This window comes from Poecilia reticulata, chromosome 1 (assembly GCF_904066995.2).
Source record: "Poecilia reticulata chromosome 1, P_reticulata-male-v2, whole genome shotgun sequence".
NCBI lineage: Eukaryota > Metazoa > Chordata > Actinopteri > Cyprinodontiformes > Poeciliidae > Poecilia > Poecilia reticulata.
This window is the reverse complement of record NC_088830.1, coordinates 2,297,340-2,323,056: the sequence shown is the minus strand read 5'-3', so window position 1 is coordinate 2,323,056 and position 25,717 is coordinate 2,297,340. Positions and strand designations below refer to the sequence as shown.

The window sequence follows — 25,717 nt, the reverse complement described above, 5'->3', positions numbered from 1 at the left end:
GTGACTCCTTTAACATCGTTCTTAACCCAGACTATAAACTGTCGTTAATCCTATACAGATGGATGGTTAGAGAACTCCTTACCTGATCAACCTAAACAAGAGGGGATTTGTTAATCAAAGAAAAACTTTAGCTCATGTATGAAGATTACTACATATCCTACAACAAATACACAAAGCTGAGACTAAAGTGACAAAAGTGGAAGTAGTTCTTAATTTGTTCAACTGAGCTTTATTCCATAAAGTGATGGGTCAAACTAACTTCCAGATGGTTAAACCACATTCACAATAATGACAATGTAAGTTTTTCTTTTCAATTGAAAAAAAATATAATAGGGGTGCAATATTTATGCCCTTTCTTTTTTCTCATTTATAAAACAAAAAAGTATAATAGGAGAATAAAAAAGATTGACCTGTGTAAAAATGTATTTTTTTTTTTACATAAGTTTTAGAAATCAAAAAGGATGAGTATAATTAGCACAAATCTCAGTGCTGATAATATATCTGGTTTGGCTATAAGGCCACAATAATATATGTGAAATATGTGTATGTCTAGATTATGCAAGCTACTTTTAAATCTAATCTGGCATACTTGTATCTAGATATTTAGCAATATTAGATACCCTGGTAAAGGAGTTCTAGTGACTAATTTAAAATCTATGCAGGAGCCAATTACTTACATGTGAATTATTTTTTACAATAATCTGTAAAAGTAATACACATAAGACAGGTTTGTCTTTAAAAATACTCAATTACATCTCTGCTTACCATGTTAAAATGGTTAAAAAATCTATTTGTAAAAAAAATGTTATGCTAGCCCTTCCATATGAAGTTGTACATTTTCAATTGTAAAAGCAAGATCAAGTAAATATGACCTTCGGTTTTTGAGATGTAAACAGTTAGGGTTTATGAGTGCTTTACAATCCTGGGTCATAATACCAAGCTGACAAAGCAGCGGAGAACAAACATATGAGTCACATGTCTGGGTGTTAAATTAGGTGAAAAGGTAGCTGGAGTTTCAGTACAGAGAGCTCAGTAACTGCTTGGGTTTGGGTTGGGCCATTTGGCCTTTAGATAAAACAAATAATCCAGGTTTCATTAGTCCATACAATGGGTTAAGGTTAGCAACTTCTCTTTAGGCCAGTCAATGTGTTCTTTAGCAAACATATTTCCAGAATAACATGGTTTTTTTTTATATTTAGATTCTTATGTTGGCTTCACATAATGGTTTCAGTACATGTACATGATCATGTACTAAGTTTTGGCAATTTTTTCACTTCTTCATAGTTTAAGGCATTTGGAATAATTTTGGCAAAGAAACCCAAAATTCTCTGCACCATGAGCCCCAGAAAAGTTTTTTGACAGGTATTTGCAACATTTATAACCGGACCCTGCACTACAAAAAGGCCTAAAGAGCCACTGGCTTCTGTTGTCACTCATGGGATTTTTAAGAAACAAGAAAACAAGGAAAATAAAGCAACACTTTTATCAAAAATATATGCCCACTGCTTTTTATATTAAAAATGCATTTTACTTTCTTTTGATATTGTTAGAAGATAAATACTAATTGTTTTTTATTTTTGAAACAGTCTCAAAAAGTCAACAACAAATCCTAAAAGTAAGAATGAATCAGATAAAAATAAAAGATCATCATCATTGCACAAACTGTAGAGAACATGTTGGCCAAAACTCAGGTAAGGTCACACTGCAGCAACCAGTGTGCTGCAGTGTGAAACGTTTTAGACAAGTCCACAGAGAGAGCACCAACAGGAGAGCATGGCTAGGTGTTAATGATAAAACGAAGCACGAAAATCTCTCTCCCAGTTTTTATCTTTTTGCTCTTTTCTCTTGATCTCATCCTTCTTCTGTAATCTCCGTCCCTTTTCTTCTTTCTCTTGCTGTTGGTGTTTTACAGCATCAGCATCACCAGCTTTGAAGTGAGTCACTTTAGGTCTTTTTATTGGTCCAAATCCCAGACCTTTCTGGTCCCTTTTTAATACGGTGGATACGGGCTGCTTAGCGCCGTTTGCCTCTGGGCCCAGACCTGTACCCGGTTTCCAGCCGCAGCAAACCATCATCCTGTAGCTGTTGCTGGACGGGGGGAGGCAGTAATAAGGCGTGGGCTGAGGACGGTGCAGACTGAACTGATGCAGAGTAGAGGAAAGATGTGACGAGTGGCTGCTTCCGTACTCACAACGGCACACATCGCACCACTGAGGCTGGAGCAAACTGAGAACATTAAGAAAATATGTTAGAGCAGACATGCCAGAAATATCTGACTGTCTTTTAACTCAGTGAATATAGCACCATGAATTGGATTGTAAATTCTAGTGAAATAAGAGTGAATTCTTCTTTCAGTACAATGTGCATACAATATAGAAATTTGGATGGCTTTTTAGTCTATATTATTGTAGTTTGACAAATGTGCAACAGAACAGGCAGTTTACAAATAGCTGTATCTGAAAAAAACAGATGTAGCATTATCACTATGAACCATTTGTTTTAGGATTTTAAAAAAATATAGTTTAGCACAGTTGATATCTGACACTAGACATGCATGAATTAAGTTACATTTTTAGGCTTTAAATATTGCTTCAAAGCACAGTTGATCTCCAAAACTAAACGCTGCCCAGGAACTTTATTATGTTACATCCAGAAAGTATCAGCACAAAGCTGCACCCAGCTGCTTAGAGGAAGGTCATGGACACATGGTGGTCAAGTTGTTTCTTCTACAAACAGCAGGACAAAGTGTGCATACATTTGTGTGTTGCAGGTCTGCAGGTGTTTTAACCATTTCATTAAGTTCATACAGCTTGACTCCATTCACTAGTTAAATTGCATTTAAACTGTGTATGTATATAACTGATTCAAAAGAAATAGCCACAATTAGAAATATCTTAAATTAAAAAAAGACAGCCGTTTAAGTGGGTGAGGGCAAATCCAAATATAACCTCACAATTCAAGTTTTTACAAAAAAATGAAATTCAAATAAAATGAATTGACGTTTGTTGTTGTAATATTATAAAGTGAAAGTGGTATGAGTACTATTACAAGCCACTATATCTTAGGTAAACAGTCCAAACAAATGAGTGTTTTAGCTTCACATGTGCTTGTTTTGTATCCACATTAGGTTCCTATTAACTTACACAGATACTTTGTGGTTTTCGTCCTGGTCATGGAACACTGGACCAGCTCTACACCCTCAGCAGGGACCTGGACGGTGCATGGGAGTTCACCCAACCCGTCTACATGTGTTTTGTGGACTTGGAGAAGGTGTTCGACCGTGTCCCTCGGGGGACCTTGTGGGGGGTTCTCCGGGAGTATGGGGTACGGGGCCCTTTGATACGGGCTGTCAGGTCCCTGTATGACCGGTGTCAGAGTCTGGTCCGCATTGCCAGACTCTGACAGAAAAGGGTAGAGTGCCTTCTCCGGGTCAGGGGGGTCGTCCTGCCTCAAGTGGAGGAGTTTAAGTTTCTGGGGATCTTGTTCACGAATGAGGGAAGAAGGGAGCGGGAGATCGACAAGCGGATTGGGGCAGCGTATGCAGTGAAGCACGTGCTGTACCGGTCCGTCGGGGTGAAAAGAGAGCTGAGTCAAAAAGCGAAGCTCTCGATTTACCGGTCAATCTACGTTCCCACCCTCATCTATGGTCACGAGCTTTGGGTCATGACCGAAAGAACGAGATCACGGACACAAGCGGCCGAAATGGGTTTCCTCCGCAGGGTGGCTGGGCTCTCCCTTAGAGATAGGGTGAGAAGCTCGGTCATCCGGGAGGGACTCAGAGTAGAGCCGCTGCTCCTCCACGTCGAGAGGAGCCAGTTGAGGTGGCTCCGGCATCTGGTCAGGATGTCTCCTGGACGCCTCCCTGGTGAGGTGTTCCAGGCACGTCCCACCGGGAGGAGGCCTTGGGGAAGACCCAGGACACGCTGGAGGGACTATGTCTCTCGGCTGGCCTGGGAACGCCTTGGGATTCCCCCGGAGGAGCTGGAAGAAGTGGCTGGGGAGAGGGAAGTCTGGGCCTCCCTTCTGAAGCTGCTGCCCCCGCGACCCGACCCCGGATAAGCAGAAGAAAATGGATGGATGGATGGATGGATGGATGGAGATACTTTGATCTGTTACTTCTGCATCCAGTAAAAGAGTTTATTTAATAAAGCTTTATTTGGATGGAAAAAAAAAGATTTCTTGTGATATGCAACATCACCTTTTCACAAAACACATTCAGATGAATGCAAGTTACAGTTATACCAGGGTATCTTAGTTTTTGTACGCCAACTGTAACTTCTTTGTACCAATAGTGCGATTTCTTCAGGCGTAATTACATGTTCTAACCTGCAATGAGACGGAGTTTCTCTCTTTGGACTTTTTCCAAAACTTAATAACTCTTCCAGGACGTCATCGTGGCCGGCTGTGAAGAAAGTGGGCAAGTAAAGATATTCAGAAAAAAATATACATATCAAAATATCATGAACACCGACTGGTTGGCACAGACAAATGAAGATACCTTCTGATGCCAGATCTTGGGCATCCTTGCCTCTTGTATCAACCACTCCGACCCAGGCTGCACCGTGCATCAGCAGCAGCCTCACTGCAGCTTTCTGTCCTGACCAGCTGGCACACATCACAGCTGTCCACAGATAGGAGTCCTGCAGGACAAAACGCAAACTGATAAATAACATTAAATCAAGCTGAAAAGAAACAACGCTTCTGGGTGTTGCTACCTGGAAATTAATGTCCACTCCTTTTGAGATCAGCTCCTTGAGTCCTGGAATGTCCCCCTGATGAGCGCAGCGCAGCAGCCTGAGCCCCTGCAGCTCCTGGGCTCTCTCTGACCTCTCTGACCGTCTTCTTTGGTTGTCTTCTCTTTCACGTCTTGCCTCCATTTGGACCACAGACTCGGGACGAACCTGCTGCACTCGTCCAGCCCTGACTCTCCTCCTCATTCTTCTATCAGAGCCCCTGTCACGGTTGTTCCTGTGGGTTGCTCTCACTGACTGATCCTTCTGGGATTTGTCATCTTTAATTAAGTCTTCATAGAACCTCTTGACTTCTTCTCCGCTTATTTTGGAACTTTTGTTGGTGGACGTTTGTTCCGTTCCGAAACTAAAAGCATCATGGTCATTGGCAGGAATAAATCCTAAAGCAGCCATTTGACGGGTCAAACTTCCGATTTTCCCGGTTAAAAGTTCGCTGCTGCTTCAACAGTTACCTTAACTAAGCAAAGCCAGTTGCCTGTTAACAGCACAGCAGTCCGTGCTGCAAATTGCAACAACAAATTGAAGGCTAAGCTAAATCCTAAACTATCTTTAGCCACAAGCACAACATAAACTAACCGCCAGCCGCGGTAAGCCGCTACTTTTAAATTAAGACGATACGGTAAGTGATTAGACAATAATCCTACACATTACCAGGTCAGCTTAAAAACATACATTAGACAGAAACTCGGCATCATAAGCAAAAAGAGCAGGACATTTTCGTGATCTTTGAAGCTAACGTTGTTTTTTCCGGGAGCAATAAAACGTTCCGAGAACTCATTTGAGTGCTGCCACCTTCCGGTTTGGGTGTTAACATTTCTACTGAGAAGTGATTATTTTTCCTAGTTGAAATTCACCTTGAAATAAATTAGAAATCTTGTATTTCTGATCTCAGGCAGTTTGTATTCAATAAAATAAAAACATAAAAACCTATTTTTTTAACATTGAAAAAGCACTTTGAATTGCCTTGTTGCTGAAAATGTGCTATATAAATAAAATTACTTTACCTTACCTTTGTAGTATTTTAATCATTTGATTACTCTGAGATTTATTAAGGAATGTTTGAACTAAGCACACAAAATGAAGAGAAATGAGACATCCTTCAGCTTGTGTAGCTAACCATCCTGGTCGCTGAGTACAATAGTTTATAAAGCCTACAGTTTTTTTTTCTATGTTTACCAGAACATGGTAGAGTTTGATTTGATGTTTTTCCAAAATCTGTCTTTTAATTTTCCAAGATAAATGGAATGCTGTACTTGGAGCTGGTTCTCAAGTCACTTTCTGGGATGATCTTAATTCTTCACTGCACTTAACACAGGATCGGTTTTGAACGAAATATCAATCTGTGGCTTTTTGGACCTATTGTATCTGCATTACAGCTGATATGCTTCATATTTACACTGTAAATAGTTGGTAACGTTTTTTTTAGCATTACTAAAGGCCACCCAAATATTACCAGATCTACTTGCAGCAAAGCTTGAGAACCCGTGGTCTAATTTTTTAAAATCCATTTTGCCATGGCTTTACTAAGCTGTTTCTCATTAAATCTGGATGTAAACAGTGAGATTACACAGACGATGGCTTCCTCACATTATGATGACAACAAAACAAGGAGTTGTACAGAAGGCTCCCCTTTATTGTGTGATGGTATACATAAAGAATGTTACTACTGTTAGGAAAACTACAAAATATGAGTGATCTTCTTAAAATTACTTGTTTAGAATCAACAATGACATTTCTCCTCACTGAATTCACTCGAGGTGGCTCTGAGCCAAACGGAACACACTTTTACTCTCACTTTTCATCTGAATTGGATTTGATTTATTTATAATTTTCCTTATTTTTTATTACTCAAGCAAGAGTAAAACAGTATTTTATAAAAGTGTGACTTAAGTGGTGATTAAACCACAATGGCACTATTTTAACATACAACAATGATGTCATAAGACAGAAAAATATTAAGTTATCAGCAAATTCTGGTATTTTATAGATTAAAATAAAAAATACACAATTATAAAATACATTTCAGCAGGATAAAGTGCATTTCAAAGTACATTTTTCCATTATAAAGTGTACTAAACTAATTAAGCATAGAGACACTCCAATCAGGTTTTTTGCAGCCGATTCTAATCTCCCATGAGGTCCCATCATTGCCAATCACCTGGATTGGCTGTTAATTTTTTGCTATAGGTATAAATGCTACTATGTGATCTGGCAAAATGGAAAAATTATCTGGCAATAAATTCACCTTAGACATAGACATGCAAAATACTTGCAGGCACAATGCAGCAGCTACTTAGTCAAAAGGGCAAATGAAAAACCTGCAATCAGCAAAATAATATTTAATTCTAGGGTTCTCACTATCCTAATTATACACGAGTCAAATAAATCTCACAACACTGCATATATCAAATAATGTCAAGTGAAAAAGGAAACAACCATTTAAAGTCAAATGCAGGTTGCATCAAAATAAACAATCAAAACTTCCTGATAGCTGATTAATTCAGGATCTGATTGGCCATTTCTGACTGAGTGGAGTAATTCTGCAGAACACAGGAAGGAGGCAGAGGAGATGGATCTTTTTTCAGAAATTATCTGTGTCATGTTAGGACGAAAGTTTTAATACATAGCAAATACATTCAGCAAAATTTGGTTTTGGGGCCCTCTAGTTCTGCCAACAATGTGGACCGGCTGGAATCAACAGTTGGAATATTAGATCATTCACACACCTGCTATAAATTTATTGCATCTCTGGCAGTGCTGTTTACATTATAATGTATAATATAGGATACATTAATTGGCCAACTGATTTATCAACCAGTTGCTTTCTGGGCGCTGATTTCCTTAATTTTGGGGGATTGTGATCTGCTGATACTTACGTGTGAAGCCCGTCTTATCCCCTAATCTTATCTTCGTCAGCAAAGGTTTAAAAATCTGTCCCTGTCCTCTTCTGCTCTGTAGTGAGAGGTTTGACTGACAGACCGGCCCACCAGGTCATATTTGCATGTTTGCAGTTAACAATATTCACCCCACTGTTGCCAACTCAGTGACTTTCTTGCTATATTTAGTGATATTTCAGACAAAAAAAATTTATATCAGCCAAAATCAAAATCGGCAGGTGAGGCTTTTTAAAGATCGGTAACCAGGGATCGGCCAGAAAACTGCAATTGATGCAGCCCAACTTAAGATGGAATACAGACACACATATTCATGACATTATTTGATTAAATAAATTTCTCTTAAGCGTAATTCCAATAGCTAAAATTTTTATTTACACCAGGTGAGTTTTTCTCCCCTGGGAATGTGAACCAGTACCGACCGGTACTGGACTGATTCTGAGCCTTGAAATGATTTTAACAGAAGTTTCACTTAACTTAGAAGTTGATGTAAAAATATTGTTGCAGCAAACAACACATCACCAACTACAGCTTAGTTACTCATCGATATATTAATGTAGCAGCCATGCAGCCTGTAAAACATTTTCCTAGTCAATATCAAACACCGAGAAGTTTTAATTATTCTTGTCAAACATTATCAAACACTCTCCAGAAGTAACCAAGCAACCAATAACATTTAGGCTTTGGCCTGCGCACCCCCACGGACTCATATAGACTCCCTACGTAAAAGATGTTTTGACACAATAAATCTTTTTTCTCCTAAATGTTAATAGTAAAGAGGGTTAGATAATAATAATAAAAAAAATCTAAAATTCTTCTTCTCTGTTTTACTTAAAGTAAGATCTCAAGGTACACACAGTGCGTACAGTCGTACAGCTGGGGGCACCCCTGTGTTCAGGTACTTATTACAAGTCCAAAACGCGCACAATACAACTATGCCGAGGATAGATAGATATGACAAAAATCACGACTGGTCAAATATTTGGAACATTAAAAAAATAAAAATAAAATAGTTGTCAAATATCCTCCAGCATTGCCAATTTAGAGCAGCAGGACAACCTAATGGTTCCAGCGCATCATCACGTTACGGCGCAGCAGCCCTATCTGAATGCTGTAGTTCTAAAACCAAAAGGCAGCGCAATTATTTGCTGCATGTTCCACAAATTGTGCGGGAAAAAGTGGGACAGATAACCAGCCAGACAACTGACAACATTTTTGCTTTAAAAGCTAATTTGGCAATCACCGATCACACACTTTTTCACGGAAATCGGCCGATTATTATCAGTGGCCGAAAAAAAAAGGTATTGTCCGTCCAGTGACATAGTATATGATTTTGTAAATTATAAGTTCTGTCGATTTAGTTTGTCTTTGGGCAGTTAAAATATACTTTAGTTAGTTTAGAATCAAAATTTTTAAGCAATTTTTATATTTGGAATTGTTTAATTCAATTCAAATTAAAATCATCTATTAATCCCAAAGGGAAATTTGGGACAATTTCCCTTTGGGAAATTAATTACAATTAATTTAATCTAAATTGAATTTAGATTACTTTGGCACCATTGAACCCCTTCCATTATTTTAAGAGATTAAGAATACACCGGAGCGAGAAACAGGAGTCTGGACAGGAGATTGATTTATAATTATTGTAATTTTTTATACATCATTTGAACTTGAAACATCAGACTAAGATTAAGCCAACTTTTGTTTTAAGTTTCATTAGATTTTTAGTTATCTCTTAAAGAATATAAAAATATATAGTACTTTTTTTTTGGAAGAACAAGTCGGACGTGTTCGACAACCAAACCACATGTTGCCATCCATGGTCTACCTAGGAAAATATTTTGGTTTTGGAACTTAAAAAGCCACGATGTTTTAATGCATCTTCTAGATCTGTAAATGGCACAAAAGGCACAGTAGAAAGTTGGTGTACAAAAAGAGGTCTCTATAATAAACTGTAGGTCTGTGTATGGTGGATATTGGTTAAAACATGTTTTTCATTACTCAGAGTATCCACAAATTTCACTCAAGTAGTGATAGTTCAAAATAATATTCCTAAAAAATGATCCAGAATCATCAAGCCAAAAATACTAATCTTTTACAAAACATGACCTCAACACAGAATGTTTGTGTAAATTAAGTTTTATTTTTATGACGTGTAATAAAGTACTTGCTGACATAGCAACCCCACAAGCAAATTTAAAATGTTAAAGAAAGCAAAATTAACATAAAATGTTGGAGGGAAACAAAATCAACAATGAGAAAAATAAATGCAATTTCCCTCCATTTCATCGTCTGCCCAGTTTCTCCAGTTCCTTAAGTTCCTTCCAGATTGTTCAATGTAGTGTTTTATTACAGTCACATGATGACATATGCATATTGGACAAATAACCTTTGCATGGTATATATATATATATATATATATATATAAGTCATGTTTTTCAAGTAGAAGTATAAAGTTTCTAATGCCTGAAATAAAACATTTTTTCTTTACATCTATGGAATCTAATTTACCTATAACCCTCCATCATAATAGGTTTGAAATCCTGTACTGAACAATTTGTCCTTAGCCTTTAATTAGCGCAAAAGGATCATTATCCTTCAATATTTTAATATTTACCAACAGTTATGTTAGGATTTTTGCATCTTAAATATTTGAAAAAACATTTTCTTGAACAACTGCTTCATTACAAAATGTTTTTAAAATAAGTTAAGATGAACTAGCTACCTCAGTGACTAGTTTCTTGCTTCAGAAAGGCAGAGCACCTTTCAATTATCAAGCTCTACATCCATCAGTTCTTGTGTTTAGGATTACCTGTGGACACATACTACGTTTATTGAAGACATGCTTCCAATACAATTTGGATTCTTGCACTTTCTCAAATAATATGACAGTGAATCCAACTACAGTCCTAAAAATATACCTACGTACAAGCATGCAAAACTACCATTGTGATTTTCACAGGAAACATCCTGCAGATTTATTAGATCATAGGGTGATATTTACTGATGTGTCTGTTTCTGTCCCCAGTTTGTGTAAAGGTTTGCCCACAGTGAGGGCAAGAAAAGGGTCTCTCTCCTGTGTGCGTTCTCATGTGAACGTTCAGCTTGTCTTTACTAATAAAGCGTTTGCTACAGCAGGTGCATGCGTACGGTTTATCCCCGGTGTGGTAGCGCTGGTGCATCTTCAGCTCTGTCAGGCGGCCATACGTCCTGCCACACTCCGGACACTCGTAGCTGGGCCGCTCATCCATGTGCTGCCTGCTGTGGAGACGCAAGCCGCTGGAGGAACTGAAGCTCTTGCTGCACTGCAGGCACTTGAAGGGTTTCTCCCCGGTGTGAATGAAGACATGCAGCTTGAGACTGGCAGCTGAAGGGAAGCCATTGCCGCAGATGGAGCACAGGTGGGGCCTCTCGCCAGTATGGATACTTATATGCCGTTCCAGCTTGTTCTTGTTCAGGAAGGTTTTGCCACAAAAGGGACAGGTCTGTGGCTGCTCTCCCTCGTGAGAGATCATGTGCTCAGTCAGTTCCACCAAAGTTGAGTAAGCAAGGTCACAGCGTGTGCATGAATAAGGCCTCTCTTTCTTAAACTTCCTGTGTTTGAGGCAGTGCTGCTCCAACTCCTCCTCCTGCTCGAAGGTCTCAATGCAGCAACTGCACTGGTACGGCCTTTCCAGAGTGTGCGTCCGAAGGTGATATTTGAAAGCTGTAAGCTTTAGAAAGACGTCGTTGCAGTGTGGACATCTTGATTCTCGTCTGTCGTGGACCTGTACGTGTCTCTTATAATGAGATAGCTTCATGAAGTGTTTCTGACACAATGAACAGTAATACTGATCATGCTGGTGACCCTCCTCGTGTTTCTTCAGAGCATACTCCACTTTGAACTTCTTCCCACAGGTACCACAGGGAAAAGACTTCCGATGAACCTGCATGTGGGTCTCGAGTTCCTCCACACTGCCGAACCTCTCGTTGCATTTGGGACACGTCCCACTGTTTTCCTTCACATGATCTTCCAGGTGTTTGTTGAGGTCTTCAGGGAAGTAAAAGATTTGTTTGCAGTCAGGACATGTGTAAAAGTCAGACTTTGTAGCTTTACGATGAGACATGATGTGTCTCTTCAAATGATACGGGCGGCCGAATTCTTTGCCGCAATCACCACAGATAAGGCTTCGAGGACTGGGCTCAACTGCTTTGTGTAGTTTAAGATGCTTTTCCAGTGCACCCTTCTCTTTGAACTGCTTATTACATGCCAGGCAAAAAAGATCAATGTGAGCATGAGTCCTTTTGTGTATTTTTAGTTCTAGCCAGGTGGTGAAACTCTTCCCGCAGTGAGGGCAGATGTACTGCCCTAGACCATGCTGAATTCTCACATGACGTGTCATGTGATAGGACTGGCTGAATGTCTTGTTGCAGACGGGGCAACTGAAGGGTTTTTCCTTTGTGTGGGTCCTCATGTGTCTAGCAAGCTTGTTTGGGCCTTTGAAGCGCCTCCCAACACAGATGGGACAAGAATTGTCTCTAGTTTTCTTTAGTACAACTTTTTCAGAGTTAGCTTCTGAGTTGACACTCTTAGTCAGGCAACGGCTCTCTGCAGCTTCACAAGCTTCTGCAGAAACATCGGATAATTCTTCAGTTTTCACTTCAATGCATTGAGGTTGTTGTTGACTGCTTTCTCCCTCTTTTTGGGAAGATAGGTCTTTCTTGTGTGACTTCACATGATTACGAAGATCTTCATTGTTCAAGAAGATTTCATTACAGTCAGGGCAGTAAAGGATTTGTGGCTTGTGCGTCTTCTTGTGTTTAAATAACTCTGCAAGGCTTTCCAGGCTTACCCCGCAGGTCGGGCAAATATATGGGCCCGCAGCATGCTGGTTCCTCATGTGTCTGGTCATGTGGTAAGACTGACTGAATGTGAGATCGCAGAGAAGACATTTGAATGGTTTCTCACCAGTGTGTGTCCTCATGTGTCTGTTGAGCTTGTCTGCTGTTTTGAAATACTTGTTGATGCAGATGGAACAGCAAAGGTCTTTTCCCTTAGTTGAAGGAGGGAAGAAGTCTTCATCTTTACCGTCATCATTGTCTTCGGCACAGCAACTTGACTGGTTGCTTTTTTCATCTTCCATCATCTGAGGTGATGAGGTGATAACATTATCTAGTTCATCACAAGTCTGCGATCCACCTTCACTACCACTAAAACACATCATATCGTTGCTGTGAGAGTTCTGATCTTTGATTTCATCAGATTTTCTTTGGGCTTCAGTCACAAGTAGTTCTGATGTAACCTTTTTCTCCCCAAGCCGGGGTCTTCCTCTTTTGCGCTTTTGCTGATGCTCAGTCACAAGAAGTTTTAATGTAACCTTTTTCTCCCCAAGCCGAGGCCTTCCTCTTTTGAGCTTTTGTTGAGGTGCCTTAAATTTTACCTTTTCTTCCCCGATCCGAGGTCTTCCTCTTTTGCGCTTAATTTGAACAGGAGTCTCTAAATCCTCTCCAATATCCACACTCACTTCATCAAAATCCAACTGCTGAGAACCACTTGAAGAAGGTTCTACCTCTTTAGCAATAGTCAGAGCCTTGGCCAAGGTTAGACGGTCTTTCCTCATCAGTAGCTTCTCTCTGAACTGCAGATTGCTTGTTTTCTCAATCAATTGATCTAGTAGAAGTTTGTTCTTATACCTTCCATACTGACAAAGCCTCAGCAGATTTTTTAGGGCTGTAACAAACTCATCTACAGACTCTCCAGGCATCTGAACCCTTTGGTGGAACTTAAGGCGGTGCGCCTGAGTGGCGTTATCAGAGCCAAAATGAGCAGTAAGCTCTGAAATAGCAACCACATACGTAGCCTGATTCCCAATCAGAGTTGAATAGACGCGCTGTCCCTCTTGGCCCAGGAAACTTCGTAAAAGCACCAGCTTACTGGAGTCCTCCATATCTTTTTCACCAAATGCTTTTTCACTGAATGCTTGAGCGTAGTGTTCAAAAGCTTTAAGCCATTTTGGCCAGGGCATGGTGAGCTCTCCTGGGGCCAGAGAGAAAGGGGGTGGTGGGGGCAGAATTAAGAACAAAGGTTCTGGGCGTGGCTCTGAAGAAACTTCTTCCTTCACATCCGCCAAAGCTAACTCTGTAGTAATGTCACACATTGTGGGTTTAGCATGAAAGAGCTGATTTAAGCTCCTATATAAACTTTGATGATTGAAGATGTCACCTTCCTTAGTCTGTCTTCAAACTTCTGCTGTTTCACAGTTCTTAGACCAGTCTTCTGAACTGTAAAATAAACAAACATAGTGTAGTTAGGCTGTGTGTTTTTCTAATATTAAAAAGATCAGATTCAATTTTGAACCACCTTTAATATGCTAAAGCTCAACACAATTACATATACTTGAACTCAAGGGGAAGGGTAAACCACATCAGACCATCAAGGAAACATACAGGACAAATAGGAATGTACACACGTGGACATACACTAACAAACAAGAGTGAATTCTGAAATTCTAATTAGCCTAACACATGACTTATGTCTATGTTTGGGAGAGAACCAATTTATGGACCAGTAGAAAGAGAGTTTTGAGATTTAAAGCCAGGACTTTTTTGTTGCAAGGCAACAGTGCTTAACATTACTCTACCGTGCAGCACCATGTCCATGAAATGAATAATGCAATAAAAGTAAATAACTGGTGCGAGCTTTTAAACAGGGAGATATTGAAGCAGATAGTTAAATTGTTGACAACATTACAAAAGATAGAGATGTGCCGATCAGGTTTTTTCCTGCCGATACCGATAACAATCACCCATGAGGGCCGATCACCGATACCGATCACATAATTATTATTTTATCATAAACACTACTGGTTACTTTATGTGGAAAAAGGAACCATAAATTCACCTTAATGTAGACAAAAACTTGTTTTTAATAACTTTTTCCAAGAAGAAAACTAAACAAAACAGGCATTCTGCAAATTGTACTGCTATCAATAATACTATCTTTAACAGACTGATAACATATGAAGGCTCTGAAGAGGCTAAATAATGCAAAGAGTCAAAATAAAACCTCTCAACATTGCCAAAAAAATTCAAGTATAAAACTTAATATTCAAAGGCAAATACAGGATCCTTTACAATAAACAATCCAGAGTTACTGAATGAAAACTTTCTGATAGCCAGATAGCTGTCTCATGTTAGGACAGCAAAAGTTTTAATACGCATGTAAAATGTATTTTTTTAGATTAGATGCTGCAGCTTTAAACAGAGGTTCGGTGTGAGAGTCACTACCAGGTGGAGCAGAAGCGGCGCTCTGTCTGTGAAATATTACTACCTGTAGCACGTAGCAGTGGTTCAACAGCGATAGCAGAACCAGCGTCTTACCAGCTCGAAGACTTAAATAATTTTGCGGGTTATTTGTTTAGCTTTCTGACCGTCATGCTAATCCGGGTGAGTGTTTGTAGCTGTGCGCTGCTTTACCTGCTATCTAAGTGTTTCTCAACCTTTTTCGGGCCAGCGCCCGCCTAGCCCTAATCCAGGTCCCTCACCGCCCCCCACCAAAGATTTGTAGGTTACTTTGCACTGACTATTATTTTATCATTAATATTACTTTCACTATTGTAGATGTTTTGATTTTTATGCTTGTTTCTGTATTTATCATCAAAAATGATTTCCCAGAGAACAAAAATTATTTTCACAGGTGTCTACGAAAAATGCAATGAACATTCAAGTTAAAATTGATAGGCCTAACAGCAGCCAATCAGAGTGGAAAAAATATTCTTATTTTGTGCCATTTTCTAGTTGTTAAATATTCCACAAAATGACCAGATAAAAGATGTAACACATGCCAGTTTAAACTTTGATCTATTTGGAAACGACTGAGCTCTGCAACATTAAAACATGGATAGAACTGTAACTACATTAATCATAGCTCTACTTCTCTTCAGTGTTTCTGTCGGTTTCTGGTGGTGCAGCTCTGTGCTGCCTTCAGGAGAATGGGACATCAGAGTATCATCCATAAAATTTCACCCACATGGCATTTATTGTGCAAACCAGAGCTTTCAGTGGAAAAACAAACGCTCCAGATTAGGTTAATGCCATACAAATAAGAGACAGAAACATGGATTATATCTTTATATAGACCTGTCTATTGATTATTGATTAATAGTTTTACTGGACAGAAATTACAAAGAACAAATCTGGTTCTTAATCAAATCCTAATGAGTCAAAATCAAAGTGTCATGGAGTCATCAGCCTCATGACATTAACACTGACATGAAAAATAATATTGAAGAAATAAATATATCAAATCTAATTAAAAACATAAATAAGTGATCAGTTCTTTACTGTTATGGTCTGTAAGATATATTTATTCTCAGTAATAGATATGGTCTCAACAAACCCATGACATTTCAACAATATTATTTTACCTTTTATCTGGAAATGGTGTCTGTTTATTCTTGCCATACAGTCCTCTGTATTAATTATTACTCAAAAGGTCTTGCCATACCAGTTTATTCCTCTGTATTTACTTTAGTTTCTTATTTTAGTTTCTTAGTTTAGTTTCTTATAAACTCCTGTTTCAGAGTTTTTCGCAATGTGCACGTTGCTTTTTTGTTTTTGTTTTTTTTGTTTTTTTAAGCCCCTAAGGTGCAGGGCGGTTGGGAAACGTATCGATGGGGAAAAGGCAGACTGAAATAAACCTTTTAAAACAACGGAAACAATTTCTGCATTCTGATTATTGAAATTTAAAAGTGCTGTGTTGTTCTATCACCCCCGTTTCATACCGGACCACTTACAGCTCCGGTGTTAACGCTATAAAATGAACGCTCTCTATTGTGGTACCACCCATGGAGGGATTTCTTTATTTAAATTGGTTCATTTTTCAGAGGGATACACAGTGAGGGTATTGTGATTTTAGTAATTACATGTTTGTAAGAGCGATTTTCTGTTGTCCTTAAATGGAAGCGGACAGCCTTCAAACGGAAATAAAAAACTTTTTAAAATAAGTTGCTGCTTAGATATGATCATATGCGAAAACATATACATACCAGACAAAGTGAATCACAGCAACGTCATCAGCCGGTGTAACGCTGAACTGATGCAGTGAAGCTAGTAGCAGCTTCAGAACGGAGCTGCGCCAAGAAGCTAACAAACACTGAACAGAAGAAGAGCTGCCATCGATACAATTGCAGCCAAGCATGGTTTAATGTTACACAAGACAGTTTTATCAAGTTGCTCAAAGTCTAAACTGGTATTGTTGTGCATTTAAGGTGTAAAGTTTACCTTTGACTAAACCCCCCCCAAAGGAATCCCAGCGCCCTGCTTTTGTTAAAATGTCCGCCAGCGCCCCCTGCCGTCCTCTGAACGGCCCCTGGGGGGCGGTACCGCCCACGTTGAGAAGCGCTATGCTATCTGATCCTTCATATGTCTTTTTTACTGCAGTGAGCCTCGATGTAGCCAAACTCCGTCAAGTATGGCATTGTTTTTATGTCAAATTAGCTTCGTTGTGTTGATGCATTTTGACGTGCTTCAATTTCCGCCTCAACACTCAAACTTCCCCATTCACTCAGTGCGTTATAGTTCCTCATCGCTTAGGATTTGTTGCTGCGCGTTTGCGCAGTGTGAAGGAAAGAGGAGACCAGCTGCACAGGCAGGCTCCGAAATGAGATGCAGGTATCGATATCGGCAACAAGAGCCAATGATCGCCAATCAGAGATCATGCACTTTTTCACGAAAATTGGCCGATTATGATCAGTGACCGATGGATCGGCACACCTCTAACAAAAGATAAACTGTTTTTTAACAAACGTAAGGAATAGACATAGAAACAGAAGTAGCGTGCCATGGATATTTTGACTTGATATTTCGACATACAGATATTTTGACTTGAATGAAATCAATATATGCAGCCCTTAAAAAGGCCCTGAAATCAAAATTAATTCATGACAAAAAATATTTGTTACTTTAATAAACATAGGAGTGAAAGCACTTCAAAAAGCAAAAGCTAACTTTTTTTTAATTAATATTATTAGAAATGCCAGGCATATTTCAAAAATTTTGTGGGAGCAACACAAGAAACCAACAGACACACATTTTAAATTCTCAAACGTTTAAAACTTAAAGTGGTAGGAAAACTGCTATAGAACCCTGGTGAAATAGTAGAGGCCTTGAACAGTTATTTTCTGCATTCAGTATTGTTAATTGCTCATAGTTTCACTTGATCCTATACCTATTAAAAATTATCTACCCATTTTCCTCCCTAAAGGAAATCTAAAGTGCTAAAAATAATAGATTTGCTTAAGTTAAATATGTCTATGATATGACCTCTCAGATGCCCAAACCTCTGAGCAATAATAAGTACCCATTATTTGTAAGTTGATAATTTTTTTAATTTCAAGTGGTACACCTTTCCCATTGCATGAAAATCAGCAATTATTACACCCATCTTTAAATCAGGTGAGACCACAGATATTCAAAATTACAGATCCATAGCGGTCCTACCCACAATTTCAAAAGTAGCTGAAAAATGGATATCTTAATAATAGCCCATTTTCATATTTTGTAATTTTCATATGAAGTAATTTGGCTTTCATCCCAAACATTCATAACGGCTACAGAGGAAATTAGGACATCTTCAGATAAAGGTAGTATTGTTGGGGCAGTGTTTTTAGATTTAAGGAAAGCATTTGATACAGTAAATCATAAAGTCCTTATTTCTGCATTACCAAAGTTTAGCTTTTCACAGACCACAATTAAATTGATTAGTTCTTATCTGACAGACTGAACATAATACGTTTAAGTAAATAAATAGCTAGATACTTAGAACTGCATACTCACTTAATAGGGTCCCACATAGATCAATACTTGGACCACTGTTATACAGCTTAATCTTTTATGAACTCCCATCAGCTTGTGACAGTGTAGATATCCAATTGTATGCCAATGTTACTGTCATCTATGTACATGGTAAGAATAAAAACAAATTGCTTGGAAACTTACTGATGCTATGGTACAAATATCCACTTGGCTTCAGCATGCCCGTCATCAATTAAATGTTTTTAAAACAGTTGACATGTATTCTACTGAAAGACAACAAATTACCCCTGACCCAGACATGCAGAGAGAAGATCACATTGGTCAAACAATTTTAATATTTTGGGATTGTGTTTGATACCAATTTCAAATTTAAATCTTAAGGTAAGAGGATAACAAAAACAGTTAAGTTTAATTTAGCATATTTCAGGTATGTGCAAGATACTGTTTGTCTAACTTGGCTACAAAAATATTCCTAAATGCTACGATTTTGCCTCACTTGACTTGCTGTTTAGCAAGCTGGGAACAGGCTAACCCATTTACTCTACAGCCTATTGAGGTACTTTATAAACAGACATTTAAAATCTTAGTTTAAATTATTTTAAAGAAACTCAACATCAAGTGATGTTGAGTTGGGAAAATATGACCATATATGCACATCTCTGTTTGGTCTTTTTTTTGTATGGTCTTGTATCTCCTTCACTTGAAGACCTTGTCACGTCGTCATCTGTAAGGACAATCAGAGCAACTTTGCTGTACCTCTTAGACTGAGTACATTTGGTCAGAACTCATTTTGAGTGAGAGCTTTTCACGACTGGAATTAAATACCAAACAGCTGCTAATTTAAAAGAATGGCTCTTGGGTTAACAAATACGCAGGCACTGATCATGTGACTCTTATTTTTATTTTATTTATTTGTTTTAATGTATTGTTCAACTTTTGTGCTTTATGGCTTTTAATTATGTAACTTGATATAGTCTCTTAGATAAAAAATGCTTTTAATGTATCATTATTATTCTCGTGTTTTGGAAGAAGCTTGTTAAGTTGTCTGTATTGCATTGTAATATGTACTTATACTGATTGTAGCTTGAGGGAGAACAGGTGAAAACTAGTCTTTTTGGCTAACTGTGGCATATTATGTCATGTACATCAGTGGTTCCCAACCCCCTGGTCCGTGGACCGGTACCGGTCCGTGAAACAATTGGCACCGGGCCGCGCAAGAAATAATTCAATATTTCCGTTTTATGTATTATTTGAGTCTGGAAGATCTTTTATTTTGAAGATCCTTTAACCGGATTCTCTCGGTTACTTGCGTGCAAACATTGAACCCACAAGCAGCAAAATGAGTAAGAAGCAGATCAGATGTCTTTGGAAAGTTTCTTTGCAAAGGGGAAAAGGCCCAGAGAAGAGACAGGAGAATGGATTTATCCCGGACCGGTAGGTGAGTCCCACATTACAAGCCGCTCTGCGTAACATGCGGTGACTGGCTGCTAATGAGGCAATGAAGCTTCAAACTGCTTCGCCACGTAGAGACCAAGCAGGCTGTGGATATAAGCAACACTTCTGGTGTCATTGTCTCTCATCACTCCCAGATGGAACCGTCTCGTTGCAGAGATACAAGCTCAGGGCTCCTGTTAGTCATTATTGTGAGTTAAAATGTTCACAAAAATAAAATGTTTGTTTTTGTGGCGCATCTATTTTATTTTGAAGGGATATGTAAACGCTACCATAGCGACCAGAGTCAGAGCGTTTGGGCAGTGGGCGAGAGGAGATGAGTAGAGCTTGTGGGTCTTAAGTCTAGTTTAGACGGCAAGATTTAAGAATGTCGGCCGATTCTCCAAACCTCTTTGGCCACAGAGCTGATAAAAAGTACAACAGGTTTGATCGGTTCGTGTTCAGCCACAAGGCAGGAGCTACACGAACCGATTCCAGTCACGAACATCGCGATTCCAGAGGATAATCCACAAAACCCCCAACATAGCATACGGGAATTTAGAATAACCAAACACTGATGACCATGTAGAAGCAATAGTGATAGTTTGTGGAGTTATTTTAAGAGATAAAAGATGTAATAAAAAGAAAAGGCGGTGGTTAAAAGACGACAGAAGCAGCCGCTCTATTTGCTGCACTATGATTTGGAGTTGAATATGTTTTTTCATAGTTAACATTTTTAACTGAATAAACATAATAATGACCTTTAGATTTAATAAACATTTCCACATATCATCTCCGATATCCATCGGACTCTCAGTTGCACGATATGTCAGCTGTTTGGGATTCCCCTCTGTTCTTACGTCACCGCGCTTTCTGATTGGCTACCTGTCACATTCAACAGGTTGTATTCTCGATCCAAGTCAGGGAAAAACCCACAGGCTGCGATAAAAGGGCCAAGCAACCCAAATTGGGCATATTCAGTATTTAGTGGGAACACCAACATGCAGAAGCCTTATCTGACGGTTCACAACCTCCGCGGTAATAATAAGGTTGGGGACCACTGCTGTACGAGACAGAAGTCTTGTCTCCTACAGTCTTGGCCCTTTTATCGCAGCCTGTGGGGTTTTCCCTGACTTGGAACCCGTCGTCTTTTATCCACCGCCTTTTCTTTTTCTTACGTCTTTTATCTCTTAAAATAACTCCACAAACTATCACTATTGCTTCTACATCGTCATCCGTGTTTAGTTATTCTAAATTCCCGTATGCTATGTTGGGGTTTTTGTGGATTATCCTCTGGAATCGCGATGTTCGTGACTGGAATCGGTTCGTGTAGCTCCTGCCTTGTGGCTGAACACGAACCGATCGAACCTGTTGTACTTTTATCAGATCTGTGGTCAAAGTGGTTTGGAGAATCGGCCGACATTCTTAAATCTTGCCGTCTAAACTAGACTTAAGACCCACAAGCTCTACTCATCTCCTCTCGCCCACTGCCCAAACGCTCTGACTCTGGTCGATATTGTAATGTTTACATATTCCTTCAAAATAAGATACAGATGCGCCACAAAAATGAACATTTTACTTTCCTGAACATTTTAACTCACGATAATGACTAACAGGAGCCCTGAGCTTGTATCTCTGCAACGAGATGGTCCTATCTGGGAGTGATGAGAGACAATGACACCCCAGTTGTTGCTTATATCCACAGCCTGCTTGGTCTCTACATGGCGAAGTAGTTTGAAGCTTCATTGCTTCATTAGCAGCCAGTCACCGCATGTTACGCAGAGCGGCTTGTAATGTGGGACTCGCCTACCGGTCCGGGATAAATCCATTCTCCTGTCTCTTCTCTGGACCTTTTCCCCTTTGCAAAGAAACTTTCCAAAGACATCTGATCTGCTTCTTACTCATTTTACTGCTTGTGGGCTCAATGTTGGCGCTCAAGTAACCGAGAGAATCCGGTTAAGGAATTTTCAAAATAAAAGATCCTCCAGACTCAAATAATACATAAAACGGAAATATTGAATTATTTCTTGCGCGGCCCGGTGCCAATTGGTTCACGGACCGGTACCGGTCCACGGACCGGGGGTTGGGGACCACTGTCCTACAGGACCGACAGCACATAACAAAGGTGCAAATATACAATGAAAAAATGAGGACAAAACGTTGACGAGACGGAGCACAGGAAAACTCACCACACCACAAAGAGGGGGTAACGGGGTGTCACTCACGACGTGTTCAGACGTCCATACACACACTTGCATCGCTTTAGCTCCGAACGGCTGCCGTTAGTTAGACTTCGTAGCTCTAACTGCGCTGCAGATTTTAATGAGTCGACAGTAATGCTGCGGCGTTAGGTCGATAAGCGGAGCTGGAAACAGCTAAATTAGAGGCAACCGTAAAAACAAGCCCATTACGCTCCCAATACTGTTTCCGGAGACCAAGCAAGCTCTCAGAACAACTTCCTCTCACATGTCAGCGCCCTACAGCGACGCCTGGTGTCAAGGAGCCACTGGAGGCAAACAGTATACTGAATAAGGTTAATAAAAAAACCTTCAGATAAATTCAGGTTTTGTGACAATGGCGTCAGTGCATAAGATGTAGACATGTAATAATAATAATAATAATAATAATAATAATAATAATAATAATACATTATTTAATATTCCTTTTAAACTGAAATACTAGATTTTTTGTGTTTCTGTATTCAAACTTGAATGACTAGAAATACAAATATAGTAAGCTGAATAGAAATTTTTAAATTGTACTGTTTTACCTCAAAGGTATTCCCCTAACAAAAAAAATCAATCTCAAAACAAACATAACATCTTTTTTTTTTAAGTCATCTTTTTACATGATTTTAAAATGTCACGCAGAGTGTTAAAGGCAGTGATGTCTCGGGGTGAAGCATATTCTGATTAAGGTGTAGATTATTACACCAGAATAAATCCCGAGAAAAAAAGTTTATCTTTGCTTCTGATTTTCAGTTTTTGTCATTTAAATATGAAGAGAAAAACAAATTTCTACTAATCCGTTTCTAAACACAAAAATTCTATTTAAAGATTTTTATTTTAAAATATCTAGAATACTGTGTTTGTGTTCACTGGTTTTAGATGTGAAAATCTCATCACCAAAACATACACCGATCCGGTATCAAGGTTTTGCAGTGAAAAGTTGTGCAAATTCAACCTTTGATTTGAACAAACGTATTCAATGGGATCAATGCAGGGTGTACCTGGAATGATGATAGAGCTAAGTAAACAAAGTCAGAGGCTGATCCAAATTTATCTTGCCATCACCCATTTTGTAAATGATTGTATGTGAGGTTAAAAATCTCTAAAACTCACAGTGAACTGCAGCAAATTCCATGTTTAAGCCAGGGGAGGAAATCACATTTCATTATTGGGGAGACACTAAACAGGGACCTTTTTTAAGAGCAAATTTGGGGGGTCAACAAAGTTACAGTGAAATGTAATGTAAAATGTGATTTAAAAAGTTGGTAATTATTTGAAGAGGGGTGAATAAGACTGACATGACACTGTCATAACCACCTGTCATGAACAGGAATAAGCCTTCATGAATATTTATGACTGTTGTCATTCGGTAAATTATGACACTTTTACTACAAAGTCGACATTATTCAAAATGTCTTTGTTATAACAACTTGACATTAACCAATAAATCATTACTCATATAAATGTGTTATAAAAGTATTACTGATTGCACTTTAAAAATTAGGTAACTCATCAAAGGTAAAGTTTAAACAGTAATGATTTCTTGGTTAATGTCAAGATGTCATAACAAAGACATTTTGAATAATGTCGACTTTGTAGTAAACGTGTCATAATTTACCGAATGACACTTTATGACAACAGTCATAAATATTCATGAAGGCTTTTTGATGTTCATGATAGGTGTTATGTCATGTTTATGAAAGTGTCATGACAGTCTTATTCACCACACTTCAAATAAAGTGTTACCAAAAAGTTTTTAAAGTGTTCAAGCTGCAAGACCTAAAATGACTAGCAATGGTCAAACGTGTTTTTCTCAGTAAACAAACTATTGAGACCCATAAAAATCAAACTAAAATTGAAATGCTTATGAACTTTGTTCAGTGGCACAGACATAATCTCTGGTACACCTTTACGAAAAAATTATTGCTGAAGAAATTTAACCGGGGTCACACTTGATAAAATTCCTCATATTGATTTTGTTGTAGTGGCTCTCAATACAAGTTATGCGTTATTTAAATCATAACTTGTTAAGTTGCTTTACACTTAAATCTTTTTTGGTTTTGCCATGTCCTGGATGGCTGAGAATCTATAAGTAGAGTAGAAATAATGAAGATCTGGGAAGTATAACTTAAACTTAATGCTCAAAACACCACGTTTGTATAATAGAAAAATGTCCAGATTTGTGTGTGTGTGTGTGTGTGTGTGTGTGTGTGTGTGTGTGTGTGTGTGTGTGTGTGTGCGTGTTTGCGCGAGTGATTATAGAGGCTCTATGTTGAAGATGGTAAGAAATAAAATCATACATTTTTGTTTTTTTCTCTCTCTCTCTCTGCTCCCACACAGAGCTGTCAGCTAGTTGTAGTACTTAGTCCCTCCCTCTTCTCATTAAAGAGCTATTAAATAGCTAAATGTAATTGAGATATTTTCTACCTTCGACAAAAAAGTTTAAGTCTATCAAAGCAATGCAGTCAGTTTCTAGACAATTCCGGACCACCCGGACCACCCTGGGATTTCCGCCCATGGCTTAAGCACCTACATATCTTTGCAGAAGCTGTGACTAACTGTTGAGGACACTTTATTAAATATACAGAATTCCTGAACTGAATCCAAATTGAATAATAAATAGTCACTAAATAACACAAAGCAGGAAGATTAGTAAAAGAAAAATCCCATTTAAAAATGGAAAAAGCTTGTACCAATTTTAACAGAATGTGTGACATCTGTCAGAATAATGTCGGCTCTGAGTGCTCTTCCTTTGTTTGCACTTATACTGAGGGGTTTAATCAGTGTCAATAGGTTGTCATGCTAATCAGCAATTTAAATGTCAGGTGTTTTCCTGTCTATGTTTAGGGGCAAAGTTGCTGAAATTAATTTATGAGGGATTAACTCAGCCTGAGCAGATTAGCTCCTTGTTACCCACTTCATGTTTGATCAGAGGAGAAGCTTCTTCTCCTGTTCAAAATAGTCTCACCACGTCAGGCCAGCTCAGACACAGCAGAAAACCATGTACATTGTTTCCATAATCAGTTTTGTTTGATAGTAGGATTTCTTATCTGCCTCTCTGTTGCATAACTGAGTGCCATTTGGAAGGAAAAATGCAGGCATATTTAAGTATTATGTATTTCTCTTGAATATGCCAAAAGAGACTGCAAATGTTTGAAGAATGTAAGATTTGGCTTCAGTTGCACAGAAAAATATCTCACTTACAGATGCAATCTGATAATTACATCAATACCATACTGCCATGAGTTGAAGGATTCTGTTTTCATCTTGTGATTTTGTTCTGTTCCACCCACAGTCTAATTTGCTCTTTGGTGTGTGCGTGTGTTTGTGTGCATGATTATTTCTCTGTGTTACACTCCTTGGTACTTAGATGTTTAGTCATATTCAGTTTAGTTATAGCCGATACCTGATCTCCGTGTGATGTCATCTCTTCACCTCCATTCCTCAGACGATGTTCCATCATAGCTCTTTCATATTTATTTAATCAGTCTCAATTACTCCCATTGCAGCAGATGCCCCCCACAACCCCTGATTCATTGATTGCCAGTTTTCCATTCCTCTTTTCTTTCATTAAAGGAAAGTGGTTCAACACCGACAGCCCGCCATGACCTGGAAGCTG

General features: G+C 38.8%; 2 protein-coding genes across 3 annotated transcripts; both read right to left on the bottom strand.

The window, feature by feature from the left end:
* Positions 1-213: 213 nt before the first annotated feature.
* gpank1 (G patch domain and ankyrin repeats 1) lies at positions 214-5,642 on the bottom strand. Its single transcript, XM_008405034.3, has 4 exons — positions 4,716-5,642; positions 4,499-4,640; positions 4,327-4,402; positions 214-2,226 (listed from the first exon to the last, which is right to left on the bottom strand). Exons 1-4 carry the CDS (start codon positions 5,142-5,144, stop codon positions 1,785-1,787), a joined length of 1,089 nt encoding a protein of 362 aa, XP_008403256.2. The 5' UTR covers positions 5,145-5,642; the 3' UTR covers positions 214-1,784.
* A 4,126-nt stretch (positions 5,643-9,768) lies between these two features.
* Positions 9,769-22,358, bottom strand: LOC103462342 (uncharacterized). 2 transcript variants are annotated; one of them, XM_008405045.3, is made up of 2 exons: positions 22,060-22,358; positions 9,769-13,906 (listed from the first exon to the last, which is right to left on the bottom strand). In XM_008405045.3, the coding sequence occupies exon 2, from the start codon at positions 13,780-13,782 to the stop codon at positions 10,627-10,629; it is 3,156 nt and encodes a 1,051-aa protein (XP_008403267.2). In that variant the 5' UTR covers positions 13,783-13,906; positions 22,060-22,358; the 3' UTR covers positions 9,769-10,626. The 2 variants fall into 2 exon arrangements, with proteins under 2 accessions (XP_008403267.2, XP_008403275.2); XM_008405053.3 differs by having other exon boundaries at positions 22,096-22,358.
* Between the last annotated feature and the right edge of the window lie 3,359 nt (positions 22,359-25,717).